The following is a 16,014-nucleotide window of genomic DNA, read 5'->3' as shown; positions in this document are numbered from 1 at the left end:
ACTTGTAAAAACACATACAGACTAAAAGTGAAAGAATGGAAAAAGATATTCCACACAAATGGAAACCAAAAGTGAGCAGGAGTAGCTATACTTGTATCAGATCAAAGAGATTTTAAGTCAAGAATAGTAAAAAAGGACAAAGGAGATCATTACATAATGATAAAGGGATCAATTCAGAAAGGGGATATAATAATTCTAAATATATATATACCCAACACTAGAACATCCAGATTAAAGCAAATATTATCTAAAGAGAGAGACATCAACACAATAGTAGTTGAGGACTTCAACAGCCCACTCTCAACATAAAACAGATTATCTAGACAGAAATACAACAAAGAAACATTGAATTTAAACTGCACTTTAGACCAAATGGACCTATCAGACATGGACAGAATGTTTCACACAACTGCTACAGAATATACATTCTTTCATCAGCACATGAAACATTCTGACATACAGGGATAGGTATGTTAGACCACAAAACAAGTCTCAATACATTTTAAAAATTCAAAATCAGGCTGAGCACGGTGGCTCACACCTGTAATCCCAGCACATTGTGAGGCCGAGGTGGGCAGATCACTTGAGGCCAGGAGTTCAAGACCAGCCTGGCCAACATGATAAGACCCCGTCTCTACTAAAAATACAAAAATTAGTTGGGTGTGGTGGTGCACACCTGTAATCCCAGCTACTACTTGGGAGGCTGACACATGACAACTGCTTGAACCCAGGGGGAGGAGGCAGCAGTGAACCAAGATCACACATGCCACTGCACTCCAGCCAGGGCGACAGAACGAGACTGCCTAAAAAAAAAAAAAAAATTCAAAATCATATCAAGTATATTCTCAGACCACAACGGAAAAAAAAGTACAAATCAATAACAAAAGGAATTTTGGAAATTATACAAGTACATGGAAATTTAAACAACATGCTCCTGAACAACTGTGTCAATAAAGAAACTAAGAAGAAAATTAAAATATTTCTTAGGCCAGGCACAGTGGCTCCTGCCTGTAATCGCAGCACTTTGGGAGACTGAGGCAGGTGGATCATCTGAGGTCAGGAGTTCAAGACCAGCCTGATGAACAAGGTGAAACCCTGTCTCTACTTAAAACACAAAATTAGCTAGGTGTGATGGCACATGCCTATAATCCCAGTTACTTGGGAGCCTGAGGCAGGAGAATCGCTTGAACCCAGGAGGCGGAGGGTGCAGTGAGCTGAGATCGCGCCATTGCACTCCAGCCTGAGTAACCAGAGAGAAACTCTGTCTCAAAAAAAAAAAAAAAAAAAAAAATTAGCTGGGCATGGTGGCCTGCACCTATAGTCCCAGCTACTTGAGAGGCTGAGGTGGGAGGATTGCTTGAGCCTGGGAGGTCAAGATTGCAGTGAGGCTATAATTGCACCACTATACTACAGCCTGCGTGACAGAGCAAGACTCCATCTCAATAAAATAAAAATAAAATATAAAATAAAATAAAATAAAATAAAATTTACAGGAAACACAAATGGAATAGAAACATAGTATATAGTTTCCAAACTGAGAAAGAGAAAAAAAAAACGAAAAAGAAAATTCAATCAACACAATAGAAGGCAATAAAAGGAAAATGGTAAAAAAAAAAAAAAAAAAAAAAAAAAAAGAAAAGAAAAGAAAAGAAAGAAAGAAAACAAAAACCAACAACAACAAAAACTTTGATACAGTATTTGGAAACTAAAAAATAGAGCTGAACTATGAAAGTTCTACATGTCAATGCTTGTGGTATATAGCTAAATCAGGACTTAGAGATAAATGTGTAGCCTTAAATGAATTTATTAAAAAATAAGACAAAAAAATGAATTAAGTGCTCAATTCAATAAACTAAAAATAACAGGAACCCCACAAAAACAGGAGGATCATACTAAAGATCAGAAATCAAGGAACCAGAAAACAAACAAACAAAAAAATTAGAGAAAGGCCACAAAACTAAAAGCTGACTCTCTGAAAAGACTAATTAAAAAAACCAAACACACACACACACACACACACACACAAAAACCTAGGCTGGTGCAGTAGCTCATGCCTGTAATCCTAGCACTTTGGGAGGCCAAGGCAGGAGAAGAACTTGAGCCCAGGAGTTCCAGACCAGCCTGGGTAACACAGTGGGACCCCATAGCTACAAAAAAATTTTTTAAACTAGCCAGGCATGGTGACACATGCCTGAAGTCCCAGCTACTCAGGAGGTTGAGGCTGGAAGATCACGTGAGCCCAAGAGATTGAGGTGGCAATGAGCCATGATCATACCACTGCACTTCAGCCTGGGTGGCTTCAGCCTGTCTCAAACAAAAAATGGAACCTAGAACAAGATGTCAAGAAAAAAACGAACAATCTAAGTTAGTCCCCCTGTAGAGGAATGGACAGTGGCATATTCATAAACTGGAATACTATATACAATAGCTAAATGAAAAGACAGCTCTGTGTGTACACAATGTTGATGGAGAAAAAAGTTGCAGAATGATATGATCAGTATGATACAATTTATATAAAAACGTAAGTCCCATACATTGTTTATGGATATGTATCTATAAATTAAGTATAAAAACATGAATAGCAAGGATTTACCCAGCTTGAGGATTCTGGTTATACTTCTGAGGTAAGAGGGAATGAAATGGAATAGTGGAAGACACAAAGAAAGTTTCAACTATATCTGAACATTTTAGTTGCTAAAAAGGTCTGAAACAAGTATGACAAAATGTGATTAACACTTAAATATAGGTGGTGGGAACAGCTATGTTCATTATGCTGCATTCTTTATTTTCTCTATGTTTGAACTATTTCAAAGAATAAAATAAATCACTCTGCCCTATGTATGCAGAATGAAATGGAAGAGAGCAAGAGTGAAACAAGAAGACCTTCTAAGAGAGCATTTGTAGAAATCCTGGCTAGAGTGATGGTAACCTAGAATAGAGATGGCAATAGCAAGATGAAGAGAAGTCAACGAATGTGAGATTATATGAAGAACAATTTATGAGACTTATTGATGGACTGGGTATGAGGAGCTTGACAGAAGAAGGAATCAAGGTTAACTTCAGCTAAAGCAACATGTAGGTATAGATGCCACTTACTCAAACAGGGAAAGCTGGGAAAGGAACCAGTTAAGGGGCATGAAAGAATCCTGTTTTATGTTCATCTTTTATTTCTCCTACTCAGACATAAGCTCTTTATGGGGAGAATCTGTCTGCTTTATCTTTGTATTCCCCAAAGTTCATAATGTAACTAAATTGAGTCAATGTTATACACACTGCCTAGTTTTGAAAAACTGACAACCCTCTTTAAGAGTGTCAGTTTTCAAAGAAATTTTGTATCACTTAATATCATAATAAAGGAAAAAAAAACTTTCAAGAAGTTCCCACAAAAATTTTCCTATGCTGCTGATTCAGACTTTTAAGGCCCACAGAAATTTATGCTTTCCACTTTCTTACTAAGCCATTTTAATCAGTTTCATATGATTCTACCAGTTCGGTAGATTATAAGGTATACAATACTATAATGTATACTGAAGGGGTGGCCTGCCCCTCCACACCTGTGCGCATTTCTCGTTAGGTGGAACAAAAGACTTGAGAAAAGAAATGAGACACAGAGACAAAGTATAGAGAAAGAAAAAGTGGGCCCAGGGGACCAGCGCTCAGCATACAGAGGACCGGTCTCCGAGTTCCCTCAGTATTTATTGATCATTATCTTTACCATCTTAGAAAAAGGGAAGTGGCGGGATAATAGGATCATCGTAGGGAGAAGGTCAGCAGTAAGACATATGAATAAAGATCTCTGTGACATGAATAAGTTTAAGGAAAAGTGCTGTGCCTTGATATGCATATGCAAACATCTCCATAAACCCTTTTAGTGCATACGTCCCACCTTCAGCCCTAAGGCGGTTTTCTCCATTGCCCAGGGACGGGCAGGAGACAGATGCTTTTCTCTATCTCAACTGCCAAGAGGCCTTCTTTCCTCTTATATTAATCCTCCTCAGCACAGACCCTTCATGCGTGTCAGGCTGGGGGACGATTAGGTCTTTCCCTTCCCACGAGGCCATATTTCAGACTATCACATGGGGAGAAACCTTGGACAATACCTAGCTTTCCTAGGCAGAGGTCCCTGCGACCTTCCGCAGTGTATGTGTCCTGGGTACTTGAGATTAAGAGAATGGTGATGACTTTTAACCAGCAAGCTGCCTTCAGGCACTTGTTTAACAAAGCATATCCTGCACAGCCCAAAATCCGTTAAACTTTGAATCACCACAGCACATGTCTCTTGCAAGGCCAGGGTTGGGTGTAGGGTCACAGATTAACAGCATCTCAAATACAGAACAAAATGGAGTCGCTTATGTCTACTTCTTTCTATATAGACACAGTAACAGTCTGATCTCTCTTTTCCCCACAGTATACTATTATAAATGGGATGCAATTTATAATAGCATTATTATTACACAGTATATCCTTATAAACTACTAGTTACGTATTGTTTTGGTTATATAGTTTATACAGTCCCTTATGCGGTTTGGTTATACTACAACCTTGATAAGTAGGCAGGACATTCTGTAATATTTAGTGCAGAGCTGGAATTCACGCCAAAAGCATCAGACGGCAAATCTATAATTCGTCATTTTACTAATAATGAAACTGATGCTTGAAGAAGTCAGGTGACTTGGCCAAAGATATAAAGTTAATAACTGTAAGCTAATTTTGCTGTCATTAAGGAACTGATGCTATTCTAAGCTTGTTAACGTTATGAAAATACATAATGAAAAAACTCAAAATCTACCAAAAGATAGATTCTAATTCTTTTGCTTACTTTTGAAGTCTGAATCATATGATACAGAAGATTCTTCCACTTGTACTACATAATCAGAACAGTGAAAGTAAAATCACATTTCAAAGGATAATTTAACTAAGTGTGTTTTCCCTAGGATAAAAAGGTAACTAAGTTTCTTTAGAGGGAAATTAACTGTATCTAAAAAGTAATACTTGAGTATATCATAATACCACAAGTTTCAATTACTGTTTTTATGTTATTCAAAACCAAAACAAGTATATGTCAACCACTGCATATTGGCAACTACCCCTTTTTAGTGAACCATGGAAATTGATAAGTGTTAGGTCCTAGGTCAATTTTTAATGTCAAACACAGTAAGTGATGTGATTTTAATCAACTTCAGAGTAGCTTAATGCTTATACTTCCCCCCCTCCTCGGTTTATCCCATTAGCTTAAGATATTTGGGAAAGGTGGAGGAACATATTAAAGAGTAATTCAGAATTCAACAAAGTACTCAAAGCTTTAAGTATAAATATCCCATATAAATAAATCGGGGATTTAACTGTTTTATCCTAAGAGTTTAGAAATGGCATTTTTGAGTGCCAAAGGGAAATTCCAAAAGGACTCTTAGAAAAACTGTAATAAATTTTTAAATGTGAGAACACAGTCATTTGAAAATATACATAATCTACATTTTTAGCAATGCTAGGTCTGTTGCTGGATTTACATAAATTTGTTTGTGTCAAGTTTCTTTCTCCCTGTTGTATGGGATACATCTAAATGGAAACAAAACTGAGTTCAAAGGCATAATGAGTATACTTATCTCTTCTTAAATTCAATATATTTTTATTTGATTTTAGAAATAATGAGAAACCAATGATGGTGACTGCACCAGGTGTGACACTATGAGAGAATGCCTTAATAGTATAGCTTTGGCCGTAATGCAAAGATTGGAAAGTACAATTACAGAGATAGGAGGGTATTAGAAGTTAGAGATGGGTATGTGTTATAATAGTCTGCATCAGGTGAGAACTTTACAAAAGCTAAGATTCCGGGGTAACACCCCTGGAATTCTGAGTCAACAGGTATAAAGCTAGTCCTCTTAATTCTAGTTGAAATGCTAAACATCAATAACTTGTAGGAAGTTAAAGCATCAAAGGGAGAATATCCTTGATGTTGATCCTTTTAGAAGAGTATCAGAAACCCATAAAAATTATAAGCAGATGCTTCATTTTTACCACAAATGGATACCGACTCACCTGGATCAGTGTCATATTTTAGGTCCAGTGGATGTACAACAGGGTGGTACTGCTTCTAAACATAACATAAATTAAAACAGATTTAATCACTTAATGCTTCATATAAACATCTCTTTCAGCTAATATGGCAAATATACTAGAATAAATAGTACCATTCTTTTGAGGAAAAAAATTAAATCCTACTGTCTGCAGGGAAGAGAAGGAGAGAAGGTAAAACCAGTCAAACTAAGTCTGAATTATGTCTTTTACAGTACTGCCACCTACTGCATACACTGAGAAGTGGCACCATAAAAAAGTATCAGAAGAAGCAATCAAGCAAATTAAAAGCACAGAGACTGAATGTTATGTTTAAAGTACAGGGTAGTCTCCAATTGTGAACTGACTATGTTTCAAAAGTTCATTCAGGACAAGCGTTTGGAACTCAAAATGCATATTTCCATGAAAACTTGGTTCTAAAAGGTGGCGAGGCTACATTACCACCACACTAACCTATATATCCTGTGACACACTGAAATTATAGTAGCAGAATTACTGGCACAGAATCTACAATTCAGGCAAAAAGAAAGAGGAAAATGCTCTTCCTTATTCTTGTCCAAAGCCAGCAGAAGCCAAAAAGGTTAAAAGAAAGAAAACAAGAAGAAAAAAAAGGTCTTCTGCCAGCTGTGGTGACTCACACTTGTAATCGCAGCACTTTGGGAGGCCCACGCAGGAGAATGTCTTGAGCTCAGGAGTCTGAGACCAGTATGCGCAACAAGGAGGGAAGAAGGGAGGAAAGACACAGGGCATGGCAGGGCAGGAAAAAATTTTAAAAAGGTCTTTGGTATCCTCACCTCATCCATTTTGCACTGCTTTTTAAACTACCATAGCAGTACCTCACCTAGGCCAACCGTCTTTCTTTTCTGCAATATGGATGACTAGCTTTGGGGGCTTGGGGGCAGTGGGGCAGTAACAAGCGAGACACTGAAAAATACACTTTGAATGTTTTTCCTGAAAAAAACTTCCAAGTAGGAGGGGTGGGGGAAGTGATGGAATGGGGTATTTGAGAACTGCTATAAAAAAAAGTTAAAAATTCTGCTCATGAATATTGTTTTTCACAGAATAACTAATATGTTTTAGATACAATATTAAACCAGGCATATAATGCCCTGAAACAATCCTGAAACCGAGGCAACTAGAAGATTTATATGTGAATGTTTATGTACTAATTTCAAAAACTAAAGGCAATAGTATAGCATAATCGAAACACAACATGTACCTCACTGGAGGGACAATGCTATTCCCAGCAAACCTCCCCTCCCTACCAAGGGAAGATTTGGGTCCAATTTTCATGTGGATTTCCTATTTCCTACTGATTATTTTACCAGATTTCCTAACAAATCTGAAAAGATGAGGGTGTGATATGGTTGGTCACTGGTATCTACAGTAATTATAAGAAGGAAGTCTATGACTCTGCTTGTCTAAAAAGCTCATGCCGAAGGAGCTGAATTCCTGGTCTTGTGACCCAGATAGTTATGATTTTTGCAGCAAAACAAATTACGCCCAATTCATAAAGCAAATTTCAGCGTTATGAACAGGTACTAAAACAATCTCATCATCAATTTAACTAAAGGGCCTTCCAAAATATACAAACATATAAATATATGCCAAAAACAAACGACAAACAAAGAAAAGTGTTGAAAGAAAAGCTTCTTTTTCCATCCTGGTCTCAGAATCATAAAGTCATTGTCAGTCTTCCATCGCCAATTTCAATTTTAACCACTCACTATATCTTTCATTTTTTTCAGTTTTGAACCAGTGTGTTCAAAACACAGTATAGTATGACTATACTATGTCATAGTACAATTTGGAAGAGGAAAGTCTTATAAGAGACAAACAATACTAATTGAGGCAGGAAAGAAAAAGGCAACAAAATGTCACTTATCTCCACATAGAGCCTTATATTTTAATGTTTTTATTGTGGTAAAATATACGATAACATTTTAAAGGCAAATCATCTTACCAGAATTTCTTGTTTTGCTTTTATGGTTTTGATGACACATTCCAGGATCTTTCTGGGATACTGCTTACGTTTTGTGGCTATATCTACTATGATTTCATCAAACTGATCTTCAAGTACTTTGATGTCAGAATCTATTTAAGAAAAAAATATATATATAAAAAGTTCCCTAAAACTCATGGTTTATATTCTGTATGGAAATGTGCTATAAACTAAATTTAGAAAACACAAAATAATAAAGGAAAACAAATATGGCAAGTTAATGAATGCCCCCACTTCGGTGATTAATTTATTTATGCATTGAACAATCAATTATTGAACATCTATAAGAAGCTAGGCCTAAACAAGAGAAATACAAAGATGAGCACAACATGATTCCTACTCTCTAAGAGTTCACAGTTTGCTGAAAGAAACAACAGGTAATTGCAAAGCAAACTGATAAAAGCAATAGAGGTATGAACAAAATGCCATCAGGACACAGAACAATGGAAAACTGGGAAAGGTAAGACTTTAAAGAAGTAACATTTGAGCTTGAAATAGAAGTGTAAGTCCAATGGATAAAAAGTGGTAGGGGGAAAAAAGGAATAAAGAGAAGCATTTTAGGCAGTGGAAACAGTATTTGCAAGATCCTAATCTTTGGAGACCTGAGAAAAGTTCTAAATGGCTACAGAATAAAGGAAAGGAAAAATGGATGATAAAATATATAAGAACCAGGCTGTAAAGGGTATTTAATATCAGGGATGCTAAGAAGTTTTGACTTATCATGTACTGATCCAAAGCTATGACAGTAGCAGTGAGTGGAGTAACTAGATCTGAAATAGGACTCAACTGGACTGATGATAGGAAAAACTGAAAGATACAGTGAGTTTAGAGTTTCTTTCATTTAGCTAACTCTACTTTCTCATATGCTTTTTCATGTTTTAAAACAGTGATTCTCAAACGTTAGAAGAAACACCTAACGAGTATGTTAGGAGTACAGATTTCTTTTTTTTTCTATATACTTTAAGTTCTAGGGTACATGTGCACAACGTGCAGGTTTGTTACATATGTATACATGTGCCATGTTGGTGTGCTGTACCCATTAACTCGTCATTTACATTAGGTATATCTCCTAGTGATCCCTCCCCCCTCCCCCTACCCCACGACAGGCCCCAGTGTGTGATGTTCCCCACCCTGTGTCCAAGTGTTCTCATTGTTCAATTCCCACCTATGAGTGAGAACATGCAGTGTTTGGTTTTCAGCAGTACAGAATTTTGATTCAGTAAGTCTGAGATGGGGCCCAGAAACGAAGCACCCTAGATGAAAGGAATGTAGGTGAGCCATCTAACTTTATTTTGAAAATCATTTTAAACAGTAAAAATATTAAGTAATTACAAATACTAAAGAGCTAAGTTTTCAGGTTAAATGGTCCTCATATTGCCCTTTTGTGTCAAAGTCTATGCTAGAAATGGACTTACTTATTTTATTGATCACAAGCTTTATTAGGAAGAAATCTAACATCTGAAACATAATTTTTTGAAACATTTTGAGAAACTGCTGATATGTTTTGGTATATACATATCAGATAAAGATAATCAAGTATATCAAGTATAGTCTTTCATTCATGTAACAAATATTAACTGAATCCCACTAAATTAGTTCGAGGTACCCTTTTTTCCTTTTTCTTTCTCTTTCCTTCCTTCCTTCTTTCTTTCCCTTTCCTTCCCATTCATTCTCCCTCCCTTCTTCCCTTCCTTTCCTTCTTTTCTTTCCTAGATAGACACACAGATTGATTTTCAATAGCTTTTGGGGTACAAGTGGTATTTGGTTACATGAATGAATAGTACAGTGGGGAAGTCTGAGATTTTAGTGCACTCATCACCCAGTAGTATACATTGTGAAAGTACCCTTCTTTTGAGGGCAAGAAATAACAGTTATCTCTTACTTTGAATAATTATTTATATAAGCAGCCCTCCCTAAATTTTCATTTATCCATTGAAAAAGTTAAATAATTAGCCTGAAGAAAAGAATGTACTATTTCACAATTAGTACCCAAAAAAAAAAAAAAAAAAGTCTCCAGGAAAATCCTTTCTTAGCACCACCCAATGATAAAGCTACAACTAAAATGCATAACAAAATTTGAACAGGAGCCAGGCGAAGACCCGTAATCCCGACACTTTGGGAGGCCAAGACAGGCAGATCACCTGAGGTTGAAAGTTCGAGACCAGTCTGGCCAACATGGTAAAACCCTATCTCTGTTAAAAATACAAAAATGAGCTGGGCGTGGTCGCAAGCACCTATGATTCCAGCTACTTGGGAGGCTGAGGGATGAGAATCTCTTGAACCTAGGAGGTGGAGGTTGCAGTGAGCTGAGATCGCGCCACTGCACTCTAGCCTGGGTAAGAGTGAGACTCTATCTAAAAAGAAAAGAAAAATTGAACAGGAAAGAATTATTCATTAATTTAATATATTTCATAGGTGTCTACTATAAGCCAAGAGTTGAGAACAAGATCAGGCGCAGTGGCTCACATCTGTAATACCAGCACTTTAGGAGGTTGAAGCTAAGAGTTTAAGACCAGCCTGGGCAGCATGATGAAACCCTGTCCTCTACCAAAAATACAAAAAGTTAGCTAGGCAAGGTGGTGCATGCCTGTAATCCCAGCAACTCGGGAGGCTGAGGCACAAGAATCACTTTAACCTGGGAGACAGAGGTTGCAGTGAGCCAAGACTGTGAAATTGCACTCCAGCCTGGATGACAATGAGACTTCATCTCAAAAAAAAAAAAAATTGTCTTTTTAAGGAGCCTTCTACAAAGATGTAACCATATCCTTTACATGGTACTTGTATAACTTAACTTCACACTTTCAAGGGTATTTCACTATTCACTCTAGAGATCACTTACAAAAATACAACTTGCTTTGTAAATAATTACAGAAATTCCCTGGGCCTCTTTTGTCATCTGGAGATAGCTCTACGGTATTTTCCAATAAACTATTGACAAAGAAGATTACTGAAGTAATAATCTCAGTTCTTTTTTTTATTTTTATTTTCCAGCCCAGAGGTCTTTTATTTATTTATTTATTTTAACACCTATTATGCCATAAATTCATAGGAAATAGGTTCCAGCAGCTCAGGCTCCTTCCCATTGGTTCTCACAAAGTGTGCTTCTCTGGGTGGAGCAGGCTGGCGCTTCAGTTGAACCCAGGTACCTTTCTCTTTGGCTTCTTTCTTTTTCTGATCATTTTCCTTCACGCATTTCAGGAAGCTATATCAGCTCTTAGAGTGCTTAATATGCTCAATACGCACATTAATTCTCTTGACAAGAATCTTGCCCTTAACTTGTTTGTTTACAACAATGCCAACAGCATGCTGGGGAACATTGTAGACTCTTCCAGTTTTGCCATGGTAACACTTGTGGGGCATTCCTTTTTGAACAGTACCCATTCCCTTGATGCTACGATACCACCTTTCTTATAGATTCCCATATACGTGGCCAAAGGAACAACTCCATGTTTTCTAAAAGGCTTAGAGAACATATATCGGGTGCCTCTCCTCTTTCCCTTTGTGTTCATCATTTTGGCGAATTATTGGAAGATGGCAGTTCCGGCCGAAAGATAATCTCAGTTCTTTATTATTCCCCTAGTAAAGAACTTCTTGAAAATAAATAACACTAAATATGGAGATTAAAAAACAGCATTCAAAACAAAATTAGCTGCAAAAATAACCCAGTAATTAATAATAGAAGGAAAAAGTCACATACCCATAAAACAATTATCTGAAGCTTCCTGCCATGCTTGTCCATTAATGCTGATATTCTCTTGCACAGCTGATTCAAAAGTCTGCAATAAATTCACAGTAGTCAAGTCACTAAAAATAATTTTAAATACTAAATTCAAACGTTTTGGCAAAATAACACTTCCAGATTTGTGACAGAGGAAATAAAGAAAAGTAGCAGAATAGCTATATTCTTTTCAATGAAGATTCCAGTTCAATCATTGATTCCACCTGCACTTTTGGTCTCATAGCCATTATGCTACCCAAGAGAAAATCTGATACAAAAATTTGGAATATTCTTATAAACAAAAAAAAAGTTCCTAGAATGAAAAAAAAATCTAACAAATTTAGGCTCAGTTGAATCTCGGGAGTATAAGTACTACATATGCTGCTGAATGACTGTTGATGTTAACAAGAGGAAAAATAAACATGCTTAAAAATAAAATTAATTTATATTTTATAAAGGGCTATATTTTGGAGAGATGAACACTTATGTAGGGATGAAATGACATGAGATCTAAGATTTGCTTTAAAATAGCAAATGTAGGCCAGGTGCAGTGGCTCACGCCTATAATCCCATCACTTTGGGAGGCCAAGGCAAGAGAATTGCTTGAGGCCAGTTCCAGACCAGCCTAGGCAACACTGTGAGACACCCTTCTCTACCAAAAATTTTAAAAATTAGCCAGGCACAGGTGCACATGCCTGTAGTCCCGGCTACTTGAAAAGCTGAGGCTAGAGGATTACTTGAGCCCAAAAGTTTGAGGTTACGGTGAGCTATGATTGCCACTGCACTCCAGCCTGGGAGACAGAGGGAGAAGCAACTGTAACAAACTTTTGACAACTGTTGAGTTTGGTGGTGGATATATGGGTGTTCACTGTACTAAACTAATTTTTTATAAGGTTGAAAATGTTCACAATACATTAAAAGATAAAGAACTAAAAAACAAAAACAAACAAAAAATAGACAAATTGGCCTTCATCAAAATTTTTTTTAAATAATGAAGGACTAAAGGAATTTGGCAGTACACATTTCCTATTAGCCAATAATTTCACTTCTAGCAATGTATCCTAAAAGACTACTCTCATAAAAACACAGAGAGAATGTGCTAGAAATGTTCATTTCAGCACTGTTTGAAATTTTTTTAATTGTGGGAAAAAACCTAAATTCAAAATTAGACAAGTTAAATAGACAATATTCATACCACACAGTACCTAAAAAGAATGAAGACAATCTCTACATAACACTAACAAGTTATAGTCAGACACGTTTGGTTTCAAAAAAGGCGAGTCAATAACAGTTCATCAGCACGACACTATTAATGGAGACAAACATAAACAGAGAGAAAGAGGTAAAGCCACAGAAAGAGGGTATAGAAAGTTTTCTCTCCCCAGGTACTCTCCAAAATAGTACATTATGTCCTAGAAGGAAGAGGGCTGGGGAAGGGGAACTCAAAGAAGAATTTTGCTTTATGCTATTGTTTGAATTTTTTATGAGCATATATTTTGTACCCTTTGTATAATTAAAAATAACATAAACCAAATGACTGATAATTATAAGTTAAAGTACATATTCTACATTTCAAAGATTTCATAAAGTAAATTCCTTATTTTATGGTTTTGTTTTTTGTTTTTTTTTTGAGATGGAGTTTCACTCTTGTCAAGCAAAGCAGGCTGGAGTGCAATGGCACAATCTTGGCTCACTGTAACCTCTGTCTCCCAGGTTCAAGCGATTCTCCTGCCTCAGTCTCCGGAATAGCTGGGATTACAGGCAAGCACCATCACACCCGGCTAATTTTTGTATTTTTAGTACAGACAGGGTTTCACCATGTTGGCCAGGCTGGTCTCGAACTCATGACCTCAGGTGATCCACCCGCCTCAGCCTTAAAAGCGCTGGGATTACAGGTGTAAGCCACCATGCCCGGCCTATGTATGTTTTAGAAGTACTTTCAAGAATTGCTGAGAAAACATATTGTCTTTGTAATATTCATTGCAGACTGCTACCAATACTGTTTTTAAAGAAAATCTGCTACTTAATATGCAGTTTTAAACAGAGTTACAACATAAAACTTCTGCTTTATTTAAAATAAAACACAAGTGAATTCCTGTGGTAGTCTAAGCCCTGGAAACTTAATCTTATAATTCACTTTATCATCCCACTAAATAGGATATAATAGGTTAAGCCAAGTTCCTCTTTTTCTGTAAGATACCTAAATGTTTTAAATACCTTAGCACTTCCTAGAATCAGACAAATTCTAAGATCATTATACAACAAAAGTCTTCTCCCAAAAAAAGATGTCCTGAGATATATCCCTATTCTTGCCTTGCTTGCAAGGAGGGAATGACATAAGAGTCACTATATACAAAACTACATACAGAGTCACAACCCAGGAAGTATTTCTTCATTCTTCCACTTAACCTTTTTTTTTTTTTTAAGTGTTTCTTCATTCTTCCACTTAGCCTTTTGTTTTGTTTTGTTTTTTGTTTTTGAGACGGAGTCTTGCTATATTGCCCAGGGTGGAGTGCAGTGGCACGATCTGGCTCACTGCAAGCTCCGCCTCCCTGGTTCACACCATTCTCTTGCCTCAGCCTCCTGAGTAGCTGGGACTACAGGTGCTTGCCACCATGCCCGGCTAATTTTTTATTATTATTATTATTATTTTTAGTAAAGACGGGGTTTCACCGTGTTAGCCAGGATGGTCTCGATCTCCTGACCTTGTGATCTGCCCGCCTCGGCCTCCCAAAGTCCTGGGATTACAGGCGTGAGCCACCGCCCGACCCCTTTTGCCTGTTTTAGAGTGAAAACATTTTCTTTACAAGACTAAAATACGTTTAAAAAAATTGTGTTGGTTGAAAACTTTACTATCTACGATCACATATTTGCCCTTATACCGCATTTCCCCAGCCTTTCTTAAATATTTTTGCAAAGCCCTGAAAGTGGTAGTTTTTTGGGAAGACAAGAAAGAAAGGGATTGTGTGCTTCCTTATAACAGGCATCAATCTACTTATAGGTAGGGGAAAAAAATTAAAAGCTCATAATACAACACATTGGTGAGTTATGAAAGACCACAGCGCAAACATTAAAAATAAAGGTTAATAGGCCTGGTGAGGTGGCTCACGCCTGTAATCCCAGCACTTTGGGAGGCCAAGGCGGGCGGATCACAAGGTCAGGAGATCGAGACCATGCTGGCTAACACAGTGAAACCCTGTCTCTACTAAAAATACAAAAAATTAGCCGGGCGTGGTGGTGGGAGCCTGTAGTCCCAGCTACTCGGGAGGCTGAGGCTGGAGACCGGTGTGAACCCGGGAGGTGGAGCTTGCAGTGAGCCGACATCCAGCCTGGGCGACTGAGCGACTCAATCAATCAATCAATCAGGCAAAAGGAAAGACCAAATGCTGGTTGGGTGAATGGCTGACTTCCGGAATTACCCTTTCCAGGAGAATTCCTCATTGTCTAGGGCTGCATTGTCCAACAGGTGAGCCACCAGCCACTTTGTAGTTACTGAGCACTTAAATGTAGCTAGTTCAAAAGATGTGCCATAAATGCAAGACACCAGATTCGAAAAAGCTTAGTACGAACAAAATAATGTAAAATATCTCATTCATTTGATATTATTACATGTTAAAATATCTTGGATTTATTGGGTTAAACAAAATGTTTTATATCCATTAATTTCACCTATTTCTTACTTTTAGTTTAAAACTACATAAGGATTAGCTTGCCTTGTATTTTCACTGCACAGCGCTGGTCTAAGTAATTAATAAGACCCAGCTGATATTAGCATAGATTCCTTTCTCCCCTCGCGTTTCTCCGACTGGTTCTACAGTAGTCTGGGGCACCGTTAATTCTGCCAAGGCCTGGCGTGGGATCTTTCTGAATCCTAAGATCCTGGGTGTTGGGTAAGGGGGTGATAAGTAAAGAAGTGGCTAACTGGTCCCGTACCCACTGCGCATCTCGCAGCGCGGGCTCCCGAATCTCCTCCGGCAGAGCGTCCCCGAGCTTTTGCACAAAGCGGCCGCACAGTTGTAGCATTTCGGTCACAGCCCGCTTCGAGGTGCAGCGCACCCGAAAGTCCTCTCGGGGAGTGGCGGAGACCAAGGCCTGACTCTCTGTCCCCGTCGCTAGCTCCTTGTCCCATGGGGGGTCAAGGACCACCAACTCAGAAGACCCCGCCATTTTTCGTCTGAACGAGGGGCGGGGCACTCTGGGAGCGGAAAAGTGGGTTTCC

The 16,014-nt window shown here is 37.9% G+C and overlaps 1 protein-coding gene and 1 pseudogene across 1 annotated transcript in view; both read right to left on the bottom strand.

Annotated features, from left to right (window-relative positions):
- Positions 1-15,975, bottom strand: part of NSL1 (NSL1 component of MIS12 kinetochore complex) — a 42,547-nt gene extending 26,572 nt beyond the window's left edge. The window contains exons 1-4 of the mRNA XM_050761846.1: positions 15,729-15,975; positions 11,775-11,853; positions 8,039-8,169; positions 6,040-6,094 (exon numbers count right to left, since the gene is read on the bottom strand). Coding sequence (XP_050617803.1) covers positions 6,040-6,094; positions 8,039-8,169; positions 11,775-11,853; positions 15,729-15,962 — 499 coding nt within the window. The 5' untranslated portion in view covers positions 15,963-15,975. The remainder of the gene's footprint in view (positions 1-6,039; positions 6,095-8,038; positions 8,170-11,774; positions 11,854-15,728) is intronic.
- LOC126937971 (60S ribosomal protein L21-like) lies at positions 9,203-11,752 on the bottom strand (annotated as a pseudogene).
- Positions 15,976-16,014: the final 39 nt, after the last annotated feature.

The sequence above is a fragment of the Macaca thibetana genome, chromosome 1, assembly GCF_024542745.1.
Source record: "Macaca thibetana thibetana isolate TM-01 chromosome 1, ASM2454274v1, whole genome shotgun sequence".
In the NCBI taxonomy this organism is placed as follows: Eukaryota; Metazoa; Chordata; class Mammalia; order Primates; family Cercopithecidae; genus Macaca; species Macaca thibetana.
Note: the sequence above shows the minus strand (reverse complement) of the source record. Positions and strands in the feature narration are given on the sequence as shown.